The sequence below is a fragment of the Carettochelys insculpta genome, chromosome 1 (assembly GCF_033958435.1).
Source record: "Carettochelys insculpta isolate YL-2023 chromosome 1, ASM3395843v1, whole genome shotgun sequence".
Taxonomy (NCBI): domain Eukaryota; kingdom Metazoa; phylum Chordata; order Testudines; family Carettochelyidae; genus Carettochelys; species Carettochelys insculpta.
Genome location: NC_134137.1, coordinates 174,845,087 through 174,868,682, shown reverse-complemented (window position 1 = coordinate 174,868,682; position 23,596 = coordinate 174,845,087). Strand labels below are relative to the sequence as shown.

Below are 23,596 nucleotides of genomic sequence, written 5' to 3'. Positions count from 1 at the left end.
TTACTCCAATCTCTGCAACAGTGCCTTAACATTTTACATCCCTGATGATACCTCTGACAGCAGAACTCTTCTGAAAATAGAATTAGAGTCATGTTTAATTTTGTTATGCAAACACCACAGGGCTTGGAGAGACAACTGTCTACAAGAAGAGATGATGAGTATGATTTCCATTTATCCAGATAAGCATATACAGACCTATAATATTTTTATCACTATGCCTTAGGGTGAGAATCTCTACATTTCATCTTCCTGCTAGAGGCATTGCTGATGCATCTAGTCTCCTGGGAAAGAAAAAGGCACAGCTATAGCATGGCCAATTACAACAAGGTTCTTTCTTTAAAAAAAAAAGAGCAGATTTCTAGTCCCTGCTTTAAAAAAATGATAGTAATGTAATGATTTGCATACGAAAGCACTTTCATATTTGTACTGCAGCGCATCCAGCAATTATCTGACAAGATATAGCAGTCATTTCAGCCAATTGCCACAGGCTTGGCATTAGTGAGAAGACTAAAAAGCATTCACATCTACAGAAAAAAATGGATATTCCAGCTCTCTACCAGCTACCTTGAACATACTTTACATTTAATTTCACTCTGTTGCCACAGGCATTGTGCTGTTATGATGGGTGATCTGCCATTGAATAGCTGTAAAAGAAAATCAACAAAGGGTCGCTTCAGCGACTTTCAGTGCAATTTACTGGAGCTTGTATCTTGTGGCTGCTGCCGCCTGTCGGGGTAATGACACATGATGGGTGATTAAAGTGCAAGTCCTTAAATCAAAGCTGTGCTCATGGTCTGAAGAGGTAGCAAACAGCACTCAGAGCTTGTTCATTTCTCATAGTGGGAGGACCTCATTAAGATAAAAAGACACCTGTTATACTAACAAGAGTGAATTCTTGTGTCTAGGGAACATTTTCACATTTTGAAAGTTTACCATAGCTTTTTTATACCTTCCCCCAGATTGCATTAAAAATAAAAGTATAGTTTATATTATAATTCATTAATTTTTACTTGAAATTAGAACAGAGCCTCCCAATAGTGTGTTTACACCTAATATGTGAGCAAAGAAGCATCCATCCCTTTGGCCAGGAGGATGGAGTAGAAAAAGGTGTGGTGGTTTGGTATCTCAAGGAGAAGGTTCTTTTCAGTATTTGTGCTACTTTCAGTTCAACTGCATTCTTTTTTTATTATTTTGTGCTATTGCTAACTTCATTGTTCTGATATGATGTTTAAGTCATTGACAGAGGTGGTCAAGACTTCTCTGGGCCATAGGCAAAGTGGGGGAACCAACTCTGGCCAGGCCTGGCCTTACGGCAAGGTAAGCAAAGCAGTTGCCTTGGGCCCTGCACCTTCTGGGGCCTGTGCTCCAATTGACTGGAGCATCCAGAGCCCATTGGCCAGGGCCTGCTCACAGTGTAGCACTTCAGGCCCCACCCGTGGGCTAGGCCTTGCTGGGCCAGCTCTGACTCTGGCCCCCCAAAAGGATGGGGCCTTGGGTGGAAGAGGCAGAGTGGGGTTAAGCCTCTACCAGCCAGCCCTTCTGCACCACTCAGGATTCCAGCAGCAATTAAAAGGACCCAGGGCCGGCTGCTGCCATTGCTACTGTAATGGTGGCACTGGCTGGGAGCCACAGGCCCTTTTGCACCACCACGACCCTGGGATAGCTGTCTCCTTTGTCCATCCCCCATCAATATACCCTAGAGTTACCAGATTTTTGGAAAACTTTTGCAGGACAGGCAGCCCCAGCTGTGGGATCCCCAGCATAGCTGCTTGTCCTGCATAAGTTTTCCAAAAATGGGGAGAAGGGGGCCCCATAGCTAGCAGCAGCACAGCACCCTGCTGGCAGCCCCAGCTGCAGGCTTCCCACCCGGGGGAGTGCAGGGACACCACAGGGGCAGGGGACCAGCTGCAGCGTGTAGCCCTTCCAGGCAGCTCCAACAGCAGGAGCTCTGGCTGGGGTCAAAGGGATCCTACAGCACCATGGGATCCCCCACCAGGCATCAGGGCAGGTAGGACACTGCAGCTGGCAGTCATTTGGGGCCCAAGCCCCTGCCAGCAGCTTCAGCTGCAGGATGCAATTTCCTTGACAGGTACCACATCCCACATTTACACAAAAATGTCCAGCGGGACATTTTTGCACAAATGCAGGATGCAGAACTTGTCAAGGGAATTTGGAACTGTCCTGCACATTGCGGGATATCAGGCAACCCTAATGTACCTGGTCATTGGACTACGGGGTTTCACTTTTGCATTGGCTAGAAATTCAGCCCTCCCTGCCTAAAGCAATTGCAATTGGAAGAAATTTGAAACTTTGATTCAAAATGACAGAACACAGAAGAGCTACGTCTACAAGGCTATGCTACATTGAAATAAGCTATTTCGATGAATAGCGTCTACATGTCCTCCAGGGCTGGTGCCGTCAACGTTCAACGTCGACGTTGGGCAGCAGTACATCGAAGTAGGCGCTGCAGGGGAGCGTCTACACACCAAAGCGGCCCACATCGAAATAAGGGTGCCAGGAACAGCTGCAGACAGGATCACAGGGTGGACTAGCACTTCCCGGGCAACAGCAAGCTGCTCCCTTAAAGGGTCCCTCCCAGACACACACAGCCTGCACAGCACGTGGTCTGCAGAGCCACAAGCCCACACACCCCGTGGAAGTACCATAGACCCCCAGCAGCAGCAGCAGCAGCAGCCAAAAGCCCTGGGCTAAGGGCTGCTGCACACGGCAACCACAGAGCCCTGCAGGGGCTGGGCAGAGTGTCTCTCAACCCCTCAGCTGATGGCCGCCATGGAGAACCCTGCTATTTCGATGTTGCGGGACGCGGATCGTCTACACGTGCCTTATTTCGACGTTCAACGTCGAAGTAGGGCACTATTCCCATCTCCTGTTGGGGATAGCGACCTCGACGTCTCACTGCCTTACGTCGATTTCAACTTCGAAATAGTGCTCGCCACGTGTAGACGTGGCGGGCGCTATTTTGAAGTTGGCACGGCTACTTCGAAGTAGCTGGCTCATGTAGATTCAGCTAAGGAGAAATAATAAAGCACAAGGAGTACAAAGAGAGTGTCATTTTTGTCATGGAAAACACTGTTGATCACAAAACTGAAAAATATGGAGTGAGGACAGATGAAGAGACACCAGTCAGAACAGCTGGGCTTGTTCACAATGAACGTCGCAAAATGAGATAATCTTTCTGCCTACAGTAAATTTTTGAACATGTGTGGCAAGGGCTTCTCTTACCTAGACCTCTGTTCAGCTCAGTCTCTTCAATCTTTTGCTTCTCTTCCCCCAGGGGCTGGGGGTTGCAACAGGTCTCTGTGGCAGAGAACCCAGCCACTGCTCCTGGGACTCCCTCCTCTGCAGTTCCTAGCCCAAAGCTGGTCTGCCTTGTTCTCTTCTCCTCTCCTACTCCGTCTCTCTGCCCATCCTCTGACTCCCTCCCCACCTTCCACCTGTGGAGAGTTTTGAAAGGTATTTAGTGGGTCTTTTTCCCTTTTGGGTTGCCTTTCTCACACTCTGGGACCCTCTGGCCTGACCCCACCACAATGCTACAGATGGTCATTTTTATCTTCCTTTACAGCACACAATGGCCGTGTCTACACCAGCCAAAAACTTCGAAATGGCCACGCAAATGGCCATTTCGAAGTTTACTAATGAAGCACTGAAATACATATTAGCGCCTCATTAGCATGTGGGTGGCTGCAGCACTTCGAAATTGACGCAGCTCGCTGCCGCGCGGCTCATCCACACAGGGCTCCTTTTCGAAAGGACCCCACCTACTTCGAAGTCCCCTCATTCCTATGAGTAGATAGGAATAAGGGGACTTCGAAGTAGCTGGGGTCCTTTCGAAAAGGAGCCCCATCTGGATGAGCTGTGCGGCGGTGGACCGCATCAATTTTGACGTGCCGCGGCCACTCGCATGCTAATGAGGCGCTAATATGTATTTCAGCGCTTCATTAGTAAACTTCAAAATGGCCATTTGCATAGCAATTTTGAAGTTTTTGGCTGGTGTAGACGTAGCCAATGGGTTATATGTTGGCATTACTTTGCTAAGGTAAATCCACTCAATCCTCCATTATAATGCACTGGGTTTACTACAGGAACAAGGGTCACTGAATGAAATGAACAGGTAGCAGGTTAAAAACAAACACAAGGAAGTATTTATTCACACAATGTACAATCCACCTATGGAACTTATTTCCACGGGATGCTGTGAAGGCCAAGGCTATAATGGATTCACAAAAGTAGAGAAATTAATGGAAGACAGGTCCATCAATGGATATTAGCCAAGAGGGTTAGGGATGCCGCCCTGTGTTCCAGGATGCCCCTAGTCTCTGGCTGCCAAATCTAGGCTAGGACAGCAGGGTATGGATCCCTGGATAATTGCACTGGTCTGTTCCTTCTCTCTGAAGTACCTGGCATTAGCCATGGTTTGAGAACAGGACACTGGGCTAGATGGACATTTCGTGTGACCCAGGGTGTGTATACGTACTTGGAAAGGAAAACTTAAGTGTGTTATTATTATGCCAGGAGAAAGGTGCACAAAAGAGGACAGGCATATATTGCTTTCCATTTGTCTTTCTCCTATGAATTCTGCACCATTTTAGTTACCTTTCAACTGTGGAAAAAATGGCTTCGTGGGACTCAAGAGTTTCCTTACATAAGCCACCCTTTGCTTTTTTGTGTTTTTCCATTTTATTGTCATCATTTGTTTGTACTTCATTAGGACCGAGAACCTTCAAATGAGATCAGGGCCTCACTGTGCCAGGTGTGGTACAATCACAGTGAAAGACAGAAAGGTAACCTGTGCTGTGAAGGGCTTGTAATTTAAATAGACTTACCAAGTATAGGGTGGGAAGGAAAACAGACACAGGTGAAGTAACTTACCCAAGGTCACCTAGCAGATCAGAGGCAGAGTTGGAACTAAAACGTCAACCTTGGTGCCAAGCCACTGGACAACACTGCCTATTGCAAGCTGTTTTCTTCTCTGCTCTGAGCTCTTGTCACATGAAAGCCCATGACCTAATAAATTTGTTTGTCTCTAAGGTGCTACAGAACTGGCTGTTATTTGTTATGCTATGATCTATCACTGCTACCCATCTGAGACTCTCTCTAGCAGCATTTAGCTGAAATTTTTAAAGTAGGGTAGCTCATCATGATAAGTATTATCTGCAATTAATAAATTCATGCTAGAAGGATGCATGAGTCTGGCTGAAGAGTACAGCTTTAGGTTTATGTATTAATAATTTATAAAGCAAATTGTCAAAAAGCGTTTCTGAGAGGAAGTGAATGCAATGATTTTATGCGTAGACAGGACTTCCTGGAAAGGTTTTGGTGTTCAGATTAAATGTCATCAGACTTAAATCTGGCATGCAAATGAGAGATGGATTTAGGAAGGATCAGGAAAACCATGGCTGAATCCAAATGATGACTTGAATAGGAACATGCCACAGATTACTTTCTATGTTTTATACCAAAGCCTGGCTCCCATTAGGAGAAATTCTTACAAAACTGTTTTATCATGTTATGTGCTCTCTCATTTGGGATTAAAGTGAGACAGTATTCAGAAGAACCAATCTGTGCAGATCGTTTTTGAATGATGCCCATTTTAAATAAACATCTCATCTCTTAAGACCTTCAATTAATTTTAGTTCTTTCCTCATCTTGATTGGATTATTAGCCTTGGTATAATTTCATTTAGAATACTCTAATCCCACCCACTACTGGAAAAAGTCTGATTCTGGATGCCTTATTTCAAGGATCTCTCATTGGGTTTTTTCATATTTTATGTATCTGGGTGCATATGAACTTTGAAAATTGCATGTGTTGAGCCCAGTAGAAAGACAGACATACTCAATGCTGATCTTCAGATGGGTTTATGAAATGGTAAAGACATGAATAATAATTGTTAAGCATAGACTGTGCTTTTATGATTCTCATTCTAGCCCTTTGGCTGGTGATTCAACGTTCACTTTGAAGGCTTTTTTTCTCCTCCTCATCGGTTGAATCTACTTGGGCCTCTATTCTTTGGCACTTATTTTCTCTCTTCCCATCTTCTCGTTCCTTACACAATCTCCACCAGTCATGCAGCTTTAGTTACATTCTCTGAGATGAATCATCTTTCAACAAGGACCATTTGGATCACTAAATAATACAAACACATATCTGGAACTGCCACCAGGGGCTAGCAAGGCTGCTTTTTGGCCTATGTGAATTGCATAGTAAGTTTGTTGATTTGAGGAAAAAATGAGGAAGAGAAAATACATCAGGAAAGTATATTGGTTCACACATTGATGCTGCCCAGTTACAAACACTTATGTTAACAACTACTGTAAATAGGACACTGCTTCGCCTATTAATACTAAAATGCCAGAAGAGGGAAGAATCCAGTCTTTCAGAAAGATGAGATCCATCCCAGTTAATACAGATGACTTCTCTGGAAATGTTAAGGTAAACAAAGGAGAAAATGGAGCATACAGAAACATTCATTACAAATGGAAAAAAATCTGTGCATAAATTTATTTTAATTCATGGTCATATTTCCAATGGTTGGTATATGTGTACCTGTGTTGCTAGTTGTTCAAGAGATAGGCTAAAAAGGATGGGGGAAAGGAGCTCGATCTCTTTCAGAATGGCAGTCTGGTTTCTAGATCTCAAAGACTGATTCATTAAGCCACTTATTTCTTTCTCAAGTTATGTGAGATCAAGAACTCTGGAAGTGGGGCAGGGAAAGAAGCCGATTTGTCTCAGTAATCTTCCAAGAAGAAAAGTAGCAAAATATTTGTGTTAATCTTCTTGAATTTTTGAAAAGCTATTCCTTTCTAAGCCTGTCACCCAGCAATCACTGTCAGTAGCACATTTCTGTGCTTTGAGTAGGAGGAGGCAGTCAGGGTGAACAAGTGGAGCTGGGCAAACCATTGCGCAGGATCATTTAACGGCTAATATTGTGAATTTCACTGAGGAAATCTGAGGCTTTCATTTAATAGCAGGGCTACCCCTGAGGAATACAGCGCAGAAGCCAGTGTGTGACAGAGTGTGAAAGGCAGTAGGAATAATCACAAGGGAAAATAAAACAAGAAACAAATAGAAATCTGCATGTGTCTGAAGAACACGACATAGGAATCTGAAGAAGTGGGTCTTATCCATGAAACCTCACTACCCACTAAGAACCTTTGTGAGTCTTTACAGTGCTACAGGACTGCTTGCTTTGTAGGGTTACCATACAAAATAAGAGGACATCTCTGAGAGGGAGTGTACCTGTATCAATATCTATCAACTCACGCAGTACAGTATGGGTAGTACATTAATATGAGGTGAATTGGTAGATACTGATACAGATACACTACCTCTGAGGGGTGTCCTCTTTTTTGAAAGGTCAAATATGGTCACCCTAGAGGTTTTCTGAGTGGCAGCAGTTTATTACATCTCAACCCTAATAATCCCTACCATAACTGGAGATTCAGCCATACCCTGGGTTCACAACTGCATGTCACTCCAGAAACCAGATTGCCCTTGATGTATGTTTGATTAAATCCAAGGCTGTCTCTTCTATAAGCATACACCCACAGACCAACTGTATATGCTGGAGCTGCTTTACAAATCATGTGCTGGGAACAGTATGTGTGTGAGTATGTATGAGTGAGAGTTCATGTATGTGCATGTTTGCTATCTTGGAGCCCGAGGGGTTCTCATTAGGTTCAAACAGTAACCAACTCTCCAGGGAGACTCCTGCTCTTATTTGATAAGGGATGCTCTTTTATCACACATGAAACTGCATGCAGTGATTAGACAGGCACTGTGCATAGCTGCCAACAAGAGAGAAGCCACTTTTCTTTAGCATATTACAGAAACGCAGTGTGAATGTAGTTGAAAACCGGTCCAAAAAATGGTCAATTACAGGAGCCCGGGGAACTGGTGCTGAAACCTGATTTATGAAAACCATTCATAATTGCTCATATTGTTGGTGGTGGATTTTTTGGATATTGCATTACTCTGATCATTTCTGCAGTGATCAGGAAAAAATGGTCTTTTCCTTCACACCCATCAGTGTGTCACTTTTGGCAAAAGACTAATTAGGGCGTGGAAGATGTTTGAGGTGGTACTACTAGGAGATGTCACGAGATTCACACTAGGTTTCACAATCCATTTACAATCATCAGCAAGTCTTGCTATTCCAAAAACTGTATATCCTAGAGTACAAATAGAATGAAGAATTAATATTTTGAATTCTCACTTACTTTCAGGGAGAATACCTTTTTACTTTCAAAGATAGCCCTTTGTCAAAACAATTGACATTCAGAACCTCCAAAGCATTTAAAAGCAACAAGAAGTCCTGTGGCACCGTATAGACTAACAGATGTTTTGGACCATAATCTTTCAAGGGCAAAGACCCGCTTCCTCAGATGCTTGAGTGGGGGGGTTCCAGACGAAGCGGGTCTTTGCCCATGAAACCTTATGCTCCAAAATATCTGTTAGTCTATAAGGTGCCTTAGGACTACCTGTTGCTTTTGCAAATATAGACTAACTCAGCTACCCCTCTGAGTCCAAACCATTTAATCACTCTGTGAAATACAGCAGGCGAGAAAGTGCATGCTCTTCCTGGTGGTCGCCATCCATGCTGTTTTAATAAATCAACAGTGAACGTTCCCAGGATGGTGTCTGCTGGTCTGTCACTACTTCCTGTAACTCTCTATGGTGAGGAAATGTATCAACACTGTGACTTCCTCTGGAACAGACCTGTGATAGCGATAAACTAACTCTAGCCAAAGCGATATGCCAGTTCATTTGTACGTGAATATCAAAGAAGCATTAAGTGTTAGTTATGTGTTCAAACTAATTCACTCATATGCTAATAGAAATCAGAGGAGAGGTTGCCTGTATTGTTTTAGTCTGTCTTTATACTGTAGATTGCTATTACATTACTTCTACTTTATAACATGCCCGGTAATTAAATAACCCCACATCACAGGCGTGTTATGGAGGAGTGTGTACAGGGGGTCAGTATTTGAGAAAAAGCTAATGGAATGTTAGCTACATAATTCTCATTTATCTATTCAAAGGAAGGCCCATGAGGGTACAGAAGCTGTCAGCATTCTGTGTCAAGAAGAAATAAAAGATGGATGCTAGGAAAGATTCTTTATCTCTGAACAGAGACGAAATACTGAGTGAGTCGACAGAGATCCCCGGAGTTATCCCGGGTAACTCTGAAAGAGTTTTGGAGATAAGCAGATTGCGACATATCTTCTATAATATTGGGTTTACAAATTTTAGACTCACCTGTTAATGCATTTTACGTGTTTTAATCTCTCAATGATTTCATTTCTTTTTGTTAGTTAATATACCTTTAATCAGCTTACTGGAGAAACTTGTTGTTATCTTTGGTGTGAGACAGAGAGTCCATTGATATAGTGTAAGTGACAGACCCTTCCAGGTTGGGAATACTCTACTGTGATGTGATATTGGCAACCAGCAACATAAAGTCCTACCTGTTGGCAAGGTAGGATAAGTTGGAGAGCCTAAGGGGACTGTCTGTGGTGCCATGCTAAGACTGTTCTTGTGATCCAGGAGTTCACATTTGTTACTGGTTTGGTAACATCTATTTATAGAACATACCACCATTTTGAGTTGCCTACCCTGGTTTTTGACAGTCTGACCTGAGATTGTCCTCCTTACTTGCGCACCACTCCAGACAATGTGATAATATCACCATCTCTATGTTCTCACACTGCAGCAACTGGTGAGGGAGGCACCAGACACATGCCCCCTCCTCCCAGTCCTGGGAAGGGCAGGAAGAACTCCCCTCAACCCCCTCTCCGCTCTTGTTCCACTCCTGCTCCATGTTCTTCCTGTCCCTGTTCCTTCCCCGCCTGCCTCTTCCTCTGGAAATGTTGCACCGCCTCTGGTGAGTGTGGGAGCAGTCCCACCCCTCCCCTGGAGTGGCACAGCGCTAGAGCACTATTTGGCTACAAAGTCCCTTCTCCCAGCCTAGTGAGAGGGACTGCTGGACCCACGAACCAACTGATTGCAGGGGACAACAAACGAGAAACTAGAGGCTGGGGTGCAGGTAGGTCACAGGTGTAAAACCAGGGAACCAGATGGTGACACTGAGCAGAGATCCCCAGACACAGCCCAGTGCCTTGGTGAAGCTGCCTGGGGAGCCAGTGGGCACTGCTCAGAGGAACTCTGCCCAGATATGTGAGAAAAGGCAGGAGCATAAATAGGCCTGACAGCCACAGAGCACCTTCCCCCTACACCTGGTGCCATACCCTCCTCCTGGCTTTGTACAGGGCCACCTTGGCAAGGGCCAGGAGGAGGGTGAAGAGGAGGTCTCATGACATCATGGGGCTACGGACGGGGTGTGCAGCGTGAGCGAGAGCAAGTTAGTGCTGCTGTCGGGCTGCACTGCTCAGGGAGAGGGGCAGGACCACCCTCAGGTTCACTGGATGCAGCTCATTGCTGCCAGAGAAAGAGGCAAGGCAGAGGGGTCCTGCCCCTCCCCCAGGGCAGCATGGCCCAAGATCAGCACGAGCTTGCTCTGACCCATGCTGCTCTAGGGCTGAGTCTCTCTGAGGGAGGCGCGGTACTGCCCCCACCCTCACCGGAAGCAGTGCAGTGCTGACAGTGAGTGCGCAGCAGGAACGTGCTATGGGAATTGTGTATGACCTCTCATATTCCCCCCATGTGTCACTCCTGCTCTCACTGGTGTTTACATTACACCTACATTTATTTGTTGTTTCTATTATTATAGCACTAAAGAGCCCCAGTTGTGGTCCTAGGAGCCATTGCATTGGGAGCTGTACGAACACAGAACAAATGCAAATGTTAAAAATTGTGACATATCTATTGGTCCCTCTTGCCCATACAGTAAGGAAAAGATGTTTACGCTCCTCATATATCTCAGATCAGGCTTTGACTAAATCTTCTGAAGAATTAAATATGTACAGATTTTCCAAAAACAATCGACCGGTGGTCGGCTAACAACAATATGATAACAGCAGTTGATGGTACCTTGAGAATAAGTCCAGGAATTTTCCATCCTCGTTCTCAGCTGATCTTGGGGTTTGTTAGCAGATGGTCAAAGTATTGCTCCTTCATTATTCATTTCTTCTCCTTATCCAAATAATGCTCTCACTACTATTAAACTATAAATAGCATCAACCCTCTGCTTTTTCATCCATTTTTAACCCTCCCAAATAAATATTACCCACCTGTGATGACATTCCAGTTACAAGAATATGCAACTGAATTTCAATATCGTATAAAAAAAAACATTTGATCAGCAACAGGGGGTAACAGTGAAATCTTTGTAGCTCAGTTTTGGATCATAAAAAATGTTTTTAGTTCTTACTTTTAACCGTGAGGTACATGGACTTGCTGACGTCCGCTCCCACATCATTGCTGACCTTGCAGAGGTAGTATCCACTGTCTTCCTCCAGCACATGTTTAATTAACAGGGAGCCATTTGTGAGAAGCTGGATACGGCCATTCAAGGCAATGGGCTGGAACTGGGGGACCCCGGCACCTGCAGTGGAAGCCAAAAGATTAATAAGGAGGGAATAGGTAGGGAAAGAAGAATTTATTTAAATGGCACCAACAGCAGCTGCCTATTACTATAGGCAAAATTCAATTAAAATGAAACACTGATTTCTGGAATTATAACCATCTGTGGAACAAGCTGAATACCTTTTGCCAAAACTAGTTATTCAGTGGGAAAACAGAGAGTCCTCTCTTATCAATAACAGTTACAATTCACTACAAGGTGGGAGGAGGAGGAGGCAGAAGGGAAAAAAAGGAATAAGAGAGAGAAAGATTTGCAGAGACCTCCTGGGTAAAAAGCTACATTTGTTGTACATTTAGTGGCTGATAAATTATTCAGAATTACAGCTGAACAGCCACAGAAGTCTGAATTTCTTATGCATATACCAAATGGATCCCTTATCATGATGAGGAATGGTAGCTGTAGTAAATATGGAATGCTCATGAGAGTTTAAGGACCTTGTTCACCAGCCTCATGGTAACATGTGGACGAGCACATTATAGGATATTTCCTCCTACAACTGACAGTTTGATCACCCAGTGGCTGAGTCACTGTTCCTGGGACAGCATTCAAACTGAAGTATGAATGCCTCTAACTGCAGCTGGTGCACTACTCACTTAAAACATGCACTGCTCACTTTTCTATCAACAGTGAAATGAGGCATTGGTGCAAATCCCCCTCTGGAGTAACTGCACTACAGACAAGGGAGCTCAGCAGGGATGAATTTAGCTCAATGACCTATAATATCAGGGAATGCTGAGACAGAGTTGGTGCTGATATTCATCACCTTAAGAACCCCTCACTTCCCAAGGTTAGATTTACGATATTGTACAATACCCATCTGCACGTGTCCAGCAAATTCACTTTATTGCAGATGTATTTATGATTTGCTAGTGGGTGGTATCCCTTCTAATGTTATATATTCTCACAGGGCCCACACGAGGCCAAATTTGCACTCATGCCCCACTCAAGCTTAGTTTGAGTCCCTCCACTTGTGCTGTAGTCCACTTGTTATTTCCCAAATTGTAGCTTCTGGGCAACCTGGTGTGGAGGTGTGCATGTAAATGGAGGACAGCAGTGGAATCCCACTCTGGCTCAGACAGAGCATTCCTTGACGGAAAAACAAGCAAAAAGGGGATTATGACGCTTTTGGACAACCGTTATGTTTCCAAATGTTCTCATGGCTGCTCAGTACTACAGGGATGGGTGATTTTTATATGCACTTGGACAGACTAGAGTACACTGAGTACCGTAATGTACTGGGATGACTAATAACTGATACCAAACATTCTATTACCACGGTCAGTTATGCAAACTGAAGCCAGCTTAATAATAATTTTTGGACTGAAACAACCATCTAAAGATAAATCTTCATAGCTGCAAATACGTAGATGGGAATGCAAAAGTCAGTCATTGGCACAGATAGAAGCAGTGAAACCAAATTAAAATGCAAAATGCATTTTAAAGGATTTTAGTCTGTTAATTTTCTCAGACAGAGCTGCAAAGAATTTCATAAGGTGTGAATGAAGCTGTTAAACTTTTAAAAACAAAAAGAAAACCCAAACTGTGCATGCCCCTCATGGAGCAAATATGGAAACTGTCATAAGATGCATACATGGCTCAATTTAACAACTAGCATAAAATACAGAATTCAGATCTGTCTTACAAGTTGGCAGGCATGGCGGCCAGTCGGACAGAACTGAATTATTTCTCTAGATGGGTCCATATGCTTCCTTTCACAAGTTAAAAAGGAGGACAGATGTAGAAGGGCTTGGGCCATTACACTTCCTGGAGGCGGGACCAGAAGCAGGGTGCACTCTGCCACATCTTGTGACATACAAATATTTGCTGGAATAATAAGGTGGCTGTGTCTACACTACCCTTCCCTTTCAGAAGGGGTATGTAAAGGCAGCAGATAGAAAATGTTAATGAGGCACTGATATGAATATTCAGCATCTCATATGCATAACAGTGCTGCTTTGGACATGTAAAATAGCCATGAAGATGGGTTTCCTTTGAAAGGAAGCCCTGTTTTTTAAAGCACCCTAATTTGTTTTAGGAAGAAGGGTGCTTTCAAAAACAGGGCTTCCTTTTGAAGGAACCCCATCTACATGGCTATTTTAAATTTTGAAAGTAGCACTTTTGAAATGGCAAGAGGCTGCCATTATGCAAATGAGGCACTGAATAGTCATATCAGCACTTCATTAGCATTTTCAATCTGCTGTATTAGACACCCCTTCCAAAAGGGAAGGCAGCGCAGACACAGCCGGTATGTCTATGCAGCAAAGTTATTTTGAAATTGTATCTTCTGTGACTGCTCTTTCCCTCTCTTCCTCACAGCTGATTACTAAAACTCCCTTCCACTGGTCAAGTCCTACTCAAATGAAGCATACTACCCTTCAGTAGCAGAGTTAGTGTGCATCGGTAATCCACGGACTCATGAATCCTCATTAAACATCAAGGTTCTTGCTCAATCCTGAGAAAAGGTCTCACTTTGAATCCCAAAATCACGGAGTTGAAGCAATTTTTCCATGGGAATGGGGACACTGGATGATTCAGGGTATAAGAAATAAGTACCTCAAGATCATTTGCTTGAATTTGGCCTGTACTGAATATTGATGTGTCCCTAATCCCACTTCATTATTGATGGCTATTCAGTCCAGCTCTAGTGCTACAAATGCTCTCCTGACAAAATTCACCAAGAATTGGTTATGACAACTAAACTACCCTTTCAGTTCTACAAATACTCCTACAACTGAACAGAAATGAAATGCATTTAAAGGGAATCTTGCACTACCATTGACAATGTTATGGTACTTAAGTTCTGTCTACATGGCAAATGCAGTTGTGGTTGCAGCATGTAGACAGAATAATTAATTTTCATTTCAGTGTCTGAGCTGAAAAAAAAACATTTTGACTTTGTGTAACAATTTTTTTCGGTTTTCTTTTTGTCTGAAATGATTTCAAAAATTCAACCCATAATCATGAACAGTTTTGGTCCACCAAAAAGCGCTCTTTGGGTTTTGTTTTTGTTTTTTTTTTTTTATATAAACCATTCCTCCAAAGAGTTTCACTTAGTGTTTATGTAGACACACGTGAGCTGGCTTTAATGTAGCTAGCTGGTGTTCCAATCTGCTTCAGTGTAGACTAACCAGGGGAATAAGCAACCAGGGTCCCATATAGGCTTGTATAGTCTATGCTGAAGCCTTTGCTGCCAAAGCTCCCCCGCTTCAGTGACTAGCCAGCTTTAAGTCAGCTTGGGTGCAGTAACCACACACCTGACCACAGCATAGGCATACCCTTTGATACTGTGTTGACAGATTCCTTGGGAACATTTTAGAGAACACAGATAGTATCAATTTAGCTTACATTTAAGGCTGTGTCTACACTACCTCCCTGCTTCGAAGGGAGGATGGTAAGTAGGGTATTGGGAGTTTATTAATGAAGCGCTGCACTGCATATGCAGTACTTCATTAACCAAATTCCCCCCCGCAGCAACTTCGAAGTGCCGACTTGTGTCTAACTGCGGCTAACCTGCCAGTACTTCAAAGCGCTTGGGCATCTTCAAAGTCCCTTTACTCCTCAAAATTTTGGCTACATCTACACTTAAATAAAACTTCGAAATGGCTATGCAAATGGCCATTTCAAAGATTACTAATGAGGTGCTGAAATGCATATTCAGCGCCTCATTAGCATGCCGCCGGCCGCAGCTCTTCAAAATTGTTGCATTTTGCTCCCATGCTGCTTGCCCAGACAGGGTTGTTTTTCAAAAGGACACCGCCAACTTCAAAATCCCCTTATTCCTATCAGCAGATTTATCATTATCATTATGAGCAGATAGGAATAAGGGGATTTCAAAGTTGGCAGGGTCTTTTTGAAAAGGACCCTGGTCTGAACGAGCTGCGTGGGAGCGAAATGTGGCAATTTCGAAGAACCGTGGCCGGCAGCATGCTAATGAGGTGCTGAATATGCATTTCAGTGCTGAAATGGCAATTTGCATGCCCATTTCAAAGATTTGTGCTAGTGCAGACATGGCCGTCATGTTTATACGATCATAGTGGCTAGGATTAGGTCTCATAGTGCTAGGTGTTCCATAAGCACACACACACACACAAGGGCTTTGCTCCAAAAAATTGACAATGTAATTTTGGAAGGCAATAAGGGGCATTATCAGACAAATCACATGGAAATGTTGTTCAGTGGGTTTTTTCGTACATGGACTTGACAGCCATCAACATTAATTACTATAAGCCATGGGCTGAATAAGTCTAAAAGCTGATTGTAGAATGAATTCCATATTTTCTTCCATACGCTTAACTTTTTTCCACTGATAAAGCAAAACAGAGTTACTAAACTGAAAATGATATGTAGTATTGCTTAAGCTGTTACCCCTAACGGCAAGGAATTTTAGCTGGAAATCAATTGTTTTTTTGTCTATATGCAACTTGTTGTGATAAGGTATCCTCTTTTATGCAGCAGCAAAGGGTTAACATCTAACTAAGGTATACCACATAGCTGTTTTCTTGAATAACACATCTTTGACACAAGGTAAGCATTAACAGGTAACTGGCTAAAAGACACAATCTAGCAGGCAGCGTATTTTAATTAAAAAGCTGTCAAATTCGTGTGGTTAGCAGGGGTCAAGTGGGGCCACTTTTAATGGTCTGTTACATTAAAATAAAATGTTAAAGTATTATGTGAAGTGCATACTGAATTACTAGGTTATACTAATGACATCTGACCTTTCTTCTTTCCTGAAAAGATGTGATTGGCTGTGTTATCATGGATTTTAAAAGCAAAAAGATATCAAACCAATTAGTACCAATGAACCTTGTTTTGAAGGTCACAGCAACCATAACGACATTTATGTTACCTCCCACTTCTTCTTGAGACTTTATTCAGGTTTCAAGAACCTAAAATATGTAGAGAGCCAAAAGCCAACAGAAGAATAGCATATGCATACATGCAGATGTAATATATAACTCTTGGAACAGGTTGAACCTCTCTTATTTGGTACCCTTGAGTCCTGACTGCTATTGGACAAGAGAATTTGCTGGACGATGAAAGGTCAGTAATTTCTAGCATGTTACCAACACTTCCACTACTTACTGGGCTCTTAGAAGACACTTGGGGGTAACTTACAGCTAAATAATAGCACAGAACACTGAGAGCCAGGACTGCTGGCTGTAAACGAACTTTATGGGAACATGGAAACTTGGCCACACCCATGATAAGTGGTCATCCAGACAGATTACGGAGTTTGCTGGACAAGAGAAGTCCACATTAGAGAGGCTCAACCTGTAGTATTTCTTACTCTAACTATTTGGAGGCTTGACTGTGACACCGTTAACACATATTCAGTATTATTCCATGACTAGTCCTAATTAATTACATGGAGTAACGTGCTATGAAACGAAAACATGAATACCAGACTATGGATCCAAATGATTAAGAAAGAGGTCATACCTTTCGAGTACTTCCAGACAATGGTGGGTACAGGATAGCCTTCTGCAGAACAATTGAGGATTACAGCTTTACCATAAATACCATCTTGATCACTTGGTTGAACCACAAATCTAGGAGGAACTGATGGAAAAACAAGGAATCATTGGCAAATCATGTAACTGAACAGGCAGTTCAGAAAATTACTGGTCAACCTTAGGAATTTCAGTGGAAATAGAAATGAGAACTGGGCACAAAATGTCCCACAAAGCAAAACTAAAAAGATACATTTTCAGTATTCAAAATCAGTAGCTAAACTTTTTTACCCTTGCGTTTTAGAAATTTTAATTTGCACTAATTTAAAGATGTTTTTGCCAGTGAAAGTGAAAGAAACAGTTTGCCACATGGCTTGAGAAGTTAAAGGTGGGGGAAAAAGGTTGCATACTAAACTCCATTTGCTGTCTGATGTGATCAGCCTTAGACTCAGGCTGACAGGGTGACATATGCTCACACTCAACACAGGACTGCTAGCTGTGGAACACGGAAGTAGAACAAGGTTCCAAAAACGCACAAATCAAAATTTAGAAAAACACTCTGCTGTCCTTTAGCATCCAAATAATTACGTATGCTGGTAAATTTTAGGAAAAAAAGGAAATCAAACAAAATAAAGCAGAAAAACAGACCTAAATATCATTCAAGAAAGTAATATGATAAAATATTAATGCCATCTACTTCTCAGAAAGATATCTTTACTTTAAAAAGATGTGGTTTAAACTATTAATTATAACAGTGCCTGTCGTTTTATAAACAAGTGATATTTTTGGCTGATACATACTTCTCTGAGGTTATGTTCAAATGAAAGAAATACACCCTGAGTTATCTGGGGTAGATATGTGTGTCAGAGTTCTCTAATTCTCTTGATTTAAAGTAACTGGCCAGAATGTGCTAGTAATTATACACAATACAGGAGATCAGCTGCTTGTGACAGTATTGGCACTAAGAGGTGACCATGAAGTGCCACTCTAAACATTAAGGGTCGGTTAAAACTGCAAATTCATCAAAAGTTGAAAATCAAAGTTAACAACCAGTTTGAAGTGCTCTGAGCCAAATGTTCTAAACCATGCTTTCCCAAGCTGGGGGACATGCCCCCTAGAGGGGCTGTGAAGAAATTCCAGGGGGGCGGGAAATGAGGCAACCCACCCCCCACTTCATTCTCCGCCCCAAGAAAGAGCCAGACTTTGCTTCTTGCTCTCAGCCCATGGTGCAGCCACTATAAAAAGCAGACAGCCAGCAAAGACCCATGGGGAGCTAGCTGCCTCCTGCCAAGGTGAGTGAGTGTGGGTTGAGGAAGAGAGGAAGAAGGAGCAGGATAGAGTTAAGTGCGGGGCTGGGGGTGCCTGGCTTTGGGGGAGGGGAGGGTCTCGGGCGGGTGGCTCACAGGGCTTGGGCGGGAGGCTCGCGCAGCTCCGGCAGTTGGCCCTGGCAGTGCAGGGCTTGGGCAGCTGGGTGGGAGGGTGGCTGGCCCTGGCAGTGTGGGGCTCAGGCGGGTGGCTTGGGCAGCTGGCTTGTGGCTCAGGCAGGTGGCTTGCCCTAATAGTGCGGGGCTCACATGGCTGGCCAGGCAGCTGGCCCCGGCAGCACGGGGCTCAGGCAGCTGGCCTGCAGGTCTTGGGCAGTGGATCAGCGGGCAGGCAGCTGGTCCTTGCGGCTGGTAAGCGGTCAAGTGACTGGCCCCGGCATTTGGCAGGTGGCTGGCCCCAGCAGTGTGGGGCTCAGGCGGGTGGCTCGGGTAGTGCAGGGCTCAGGCAGGTGTGTGGGCGACTGGCACAGGAAGCTCTGGTGGCTGGAACAGGGCACAGGCAGCTGGGGCTGCACCAGGCACCTGCAAGAGGCCAAGATAAACTATTTGTGTTTACTCTAAATTTTAAATAAAATTTTTATGTCAAGCGTTTGTGTTTATTTTGAATTACAGATTGAATTTTTGATTAACAGGGGAGTTGGATGATGGTAAAGAAGAGGTGGGGGGCATGTGGGGTTCTCAAAACTCAAAGCGGGGGCCATGGTGCCAAAAACTTTGGGAACCACATATCGAAACAAAAGAAGGCCTGAGGTGTACATGCTGTGTCTTCGCTAAAAACATTTGTCAGCAGAAGTTACTGTCCACAGAGAAATCTCAACAGAACGTCTGTCGACAGATTGCTGCTGCACACCTTGTTCTTTCAACAGGGAACTACCAGACTGCACTGCAGTTCCTATGCAGGATTGAACAGAGACTGGGAGTGGCTGGCCCATTACAAAAGCAGTTTCTTCGCTCTTGATGGTCACACTTCCACATTAGCAACAGATAATGGGCCACATCCCCCCGATGAACTGACTTGATTTCTCCTTTCTTGATGTCCACAACTCCACTTTAACTGCTGATAGTGGGCCACATCCACCCTGAATGAATAGACCTTGTCAGCTCTGGCCCTCCCCTCTAGTGAAGCTCCCTCTTTAAATTCTCCTCCGAACCCGCCCCCCCACTCATACATCTGACAAAGCAGGTCTTTGCCCACGAAAGCTTATGCTCCAAAATATTTGTTAGTCTATAAGGTGCCACAGGACTTCTTGTTGTTTTTGAAGATACACACTGACTCGGCTACCTCTCTGAGACTGCCCTCTTGTGACAGAAAGCTGAATGGCAGCTCTGCAAACAGGGCTGCCCGGCAACGGGAAGCCACTCTGGCAACAGATGTGTCTACATTGCACTTCTGTTGACAGTACAGGGATAACTCTGTCGAGGCAAAAGCACAGTTCTGTCGAGACTCTATCGACAGAAGGCTTTATGAGTGTAGATGCTCCCTGAGTCCTGTCGACAGAACTCTCCAGCATAGACACAGCCATAGGGTCTCATCTAAAAGTCTACTTGAGTCAATGGGAGTCTTTCAGTTGATATAAATGGGCTTTGAATCAGGGCCATAATCACAGAAATGTAATACTGGAAAGGACCTCAATAGGTCATTGACTCCAGGCCCTTGGAGGCTACGTCTACACGTGCACCCAACTTCGAAATAGCTTATTTCGATGTTGCGACATCGAAATAGGCTATTTCGATGAATAACGTCTACACGTCCTCCAGGGCTGGCAACGTCGATGTTCAACTTCGACGTTGCTCAGCCCAACATCGAAATAGGCGCAGCGAGGGAACGTCTACACGCCAAAGTAGCACACATCGAAATAAGGGAGCCAGGCACAGCTGCAGACAGGGTCACGGGGCGGACTCAACAGCAAGTCGCTCCCTTAAAGGGCCCCTCCCAGACACACTTTCATTAAACAGTGCAAGATACACAGAGCCAACAACTAGTTGCAGACCCTGTATATGCAGCACGGACCCCCAGCTGCAGCAGCAGCAGCCAGAAGCCCTGGGCTAAGGGCTGCTGCCCACGGTGACCACAGAGCCCCGCAAGGGCTGGAGAGAGAGTATCTCTCAACCCCCCAGCTGATGGCCGCCATGGAGGACCCCGCTATTTCGATGTTGCGGGACGCGGATCGTCTACACGTCCCTACTTCGATGTTGAACGTCGAAGTAGGGCGCTATTCCCATCCCCTCATGGGGTTAGCGACTTCGACGTCTCACCGCCTAACGTCGATTTCAACTTCGAAATAGCGCCCAACACGTGTAGACGTGACGGGCGCTATTTCGAAGTTACTGCCGCTACTTCGAAGTAGCGTGCACGTGTAGACGCAGCTGGAGTGAGGCAGGACTAAGTATTATGTACATACCATCCTTGACAGATTTTTGTCGAAGCTGTTCTTAACAACTTTGAGCGAAGCAGACTCCACAGCCTCCCTAGGCAATGTTTTCCAGTGCTTGACTGACCACCACATATTTGGAAAACAGAAATGTACAGACTACTTGTGTGTGCAATATGCAGAAATTCTGTTGTTGTTTCAGTGCCAGATAGAAAACCATGTTAGGAGACAGTTCCTGTAAAAGGTACAGAACAATGGAAGCAAAGCAGAGACAGCGCTGTACCAATGATCTGAATTTTCCAGTATAGGCAGTTTAGTGACATATGTAAATAGTCCCACCCATTGCAGGAACAGTTCGTACATGTAGGACGAATGTTACTGAGAGCAGATCATCATTTTATAAGTTCCTTTTCTAAATTGAATCCTAAAGTTTTATTTGGGACACTGAAACATCTAGTGTATTATGGAGCTGTTCATTAACTAAATACGAATAAAGGCAACGAGCAGATGACAAGAAATGTCAATATGCCTTTAATATTACTGCAACAAACCAAAGGAGATAACAGCAGCAGAAAGAATAGCCCCCACTGCACTGAAAAAGGGAGGTTCTGATGTATTACTTTGCACTGGAAAGGGCTACTGTATTTATTGTTCATAATTATTCCAGTGTTCCAGAAGATTGCCATGCTGCCATACGCAAATCAAGTATTCTGTTAATTCATATGAAAGCTATGCACCAAAACTGCAACCTCAGCAACCATTATCTTGGATAACAGCACACATTATTCCAGCCATTAACACAGAATATTAATATCTGTATGTGAAATCAAATTATTATAAATCCATTTAATCACCAAGCAAATAGAAAAGTAGAAAAAGGGGTTCTGGGGTATTGATTTTCCAAGACCTCCTTAAAAAATTATTAGGTAATAATACAAACAGTTGGGTTTATATGGCACACAGTTTAATGACATCAGCAGGTTTTATCTGTAGAATTGTTAATGAGAAGCAAATTCTATCGGTGATTTCTCAAAATCAGTACAGAAGCAATTACCCATAAAGTCTGACATGAAAATAGACTGCTAAAATTCTGTAAAACAAATACTTTGCCTGATTCAGGAAACAACCTGAAACACATTTTTGATAGAAAGATAAGGTGCATACAAAAGGGGCTGCCTAAGACCTGGAAACAAATGGCACCATTCTAATTCGAGTAGCACCTGACTCAGATGTTGGATGTGATGGAGAGATATAATAAAGAAGGTATCATTTTAAGACTAATGAGACACTTGAATTTCCTCCAGAATTGGATGCAGAGCTTAATAGTGATCTGATCTGAGTCAATGGATAATGAGTCAATTCAAGAGCATAGGCATTCGGAGATAAAATCCTAGTCACATTGTTAACGGCTGACAATAAAAATGTATCCAACACAGAGTCAATATCTTCAACCTAGGTTTTCCAAGGTGCAAGATATTATGCCACCTAAATATTGTTCATACGATAATGAATTAACGTTATTTAGTGGCTAAAAATACCACTGTATGATAATATGCAACTACATAACTATGGGACTTTCAGTCAAAAAGTTATTCAATAGTCTTCATTTTGCTCTGGTTGACAGTGGCTATTTTTCATAATCACTACTTTCATAAAACTATATGTTGGCAATATTTGCTAAAGAAGATTATAAAAGTTCCAGAAAAGTGGGAAAACATGTCCATTGTAGAATAATGTTGTAAGAAATGTAATCAGCCAAAACAGCCACTGATGTATTAATGAGTAAGATCATTACATGGTGTATTTTAGCAGAGATGAACAATAATTACATTCAGTCATTGGATTTACTGGGACAACTTGGCTCATTTGCTATGCAGTTCTAGAAAAAGAGATGTTCTTTGGATAAGTAAAAGAATGCATAGCTATATTTTTTAAATAAGAACACTAAATATTAAATGAATCTTTCATCAATAGCCTTCAGAACTACAGCATAAACAGCAAGAAAAATACAGGGTGTGTTGAACACAGGTAACGACCATTTGTCTTCCTTTTCTTACTTTTCAGTCATAATCTATATTTACTACATATTCCCTACAATGTCAGCAGGCAAACAAACTCTTTTTCATTATGGAAAATTCAAGGCTCCAGCAATATAAGATAGACCAAGCAAGCACAACCTAGCAACCCATGTCCACTAAATGCATTATGGAGGTGCTATTTGGTATTTATCTCAATTCTTATGTTGTGTTCACACAAAAGAATGTTTGCACATTGTTTTCTTTGAAATCTTTGTTCTAGTAGAATTTGAGAATTTGTGAATTCATACTATATATACGAGGCTTTTACTCATGAATTAAAATACTTCTAACTATTCTTTTTGTTTCACAAATATTTAACTCCGATATTAGAAAAGCCCCATCGGAATGATCAACCAGCCTCCCTGTACCATTTTTTCACCAGCCTATTGAAGAAAGAAAGGTTGAATTTAAGACTGTAAGATAGTTTAGATATGCCATAGGAAGGCTGTAGTTCTTCAAAATTCCGTGAAAGCCTTTCTTGTCCTTTTATGCTGAATAGTACATTGAAGGTGCTACCAGAAATAAAATACTATAGGTTTTTAGAGTAGTTTTGAAATGGAGTGTATTTGGATGCTATTTAAATCTACCCATGTTTTGTTAAATTATCCAGTTTCTCAAATATTTTTAAATATAATCATATTTTTATAAAAGCATTTTAATTCCATTTTAAAATTAATGACATCAGTGAATAAAAATAAGGGAGAATATATGTTTACTATGAACAGTCATATTTCTGTTTATTTTTTTCATACCAGCACACATGATTTCTCTCTACCCTTGTACAAAAAAATGCACACACTTCACA

The 23,596-nt window shown here is 43.0% G+C and overlaps 1 protein-coding gene across 1 annotated transcript in view; it reads right to left on the bottom strand.

The window, feature by feature from the left end:
- DSCAM (DS cell adhesion molecule) overlaps window positions 1-23,596 on the bottom strand; it is a 550,602-nt gene that overhangs the window by 212,782 nt on the left and 314,224 nt on the right. Inside the window, exons 9-10 of the mRNA XM_074983419.1 lie at window positions 17,006-17,125; window positions 11,351-11,524 (exon numbers count right to left, since the gene is read on the bottom strand). Coding sequence (XP_074839520.1) covers window positions 11,351-11,524; window positions 17,006-17,125 — 294 coding nt within the window. The remainder of the gene's footprint in view (window positions 1-11,350; window positions 11,525-17,005; window positions 17,126-23,596) is intronic.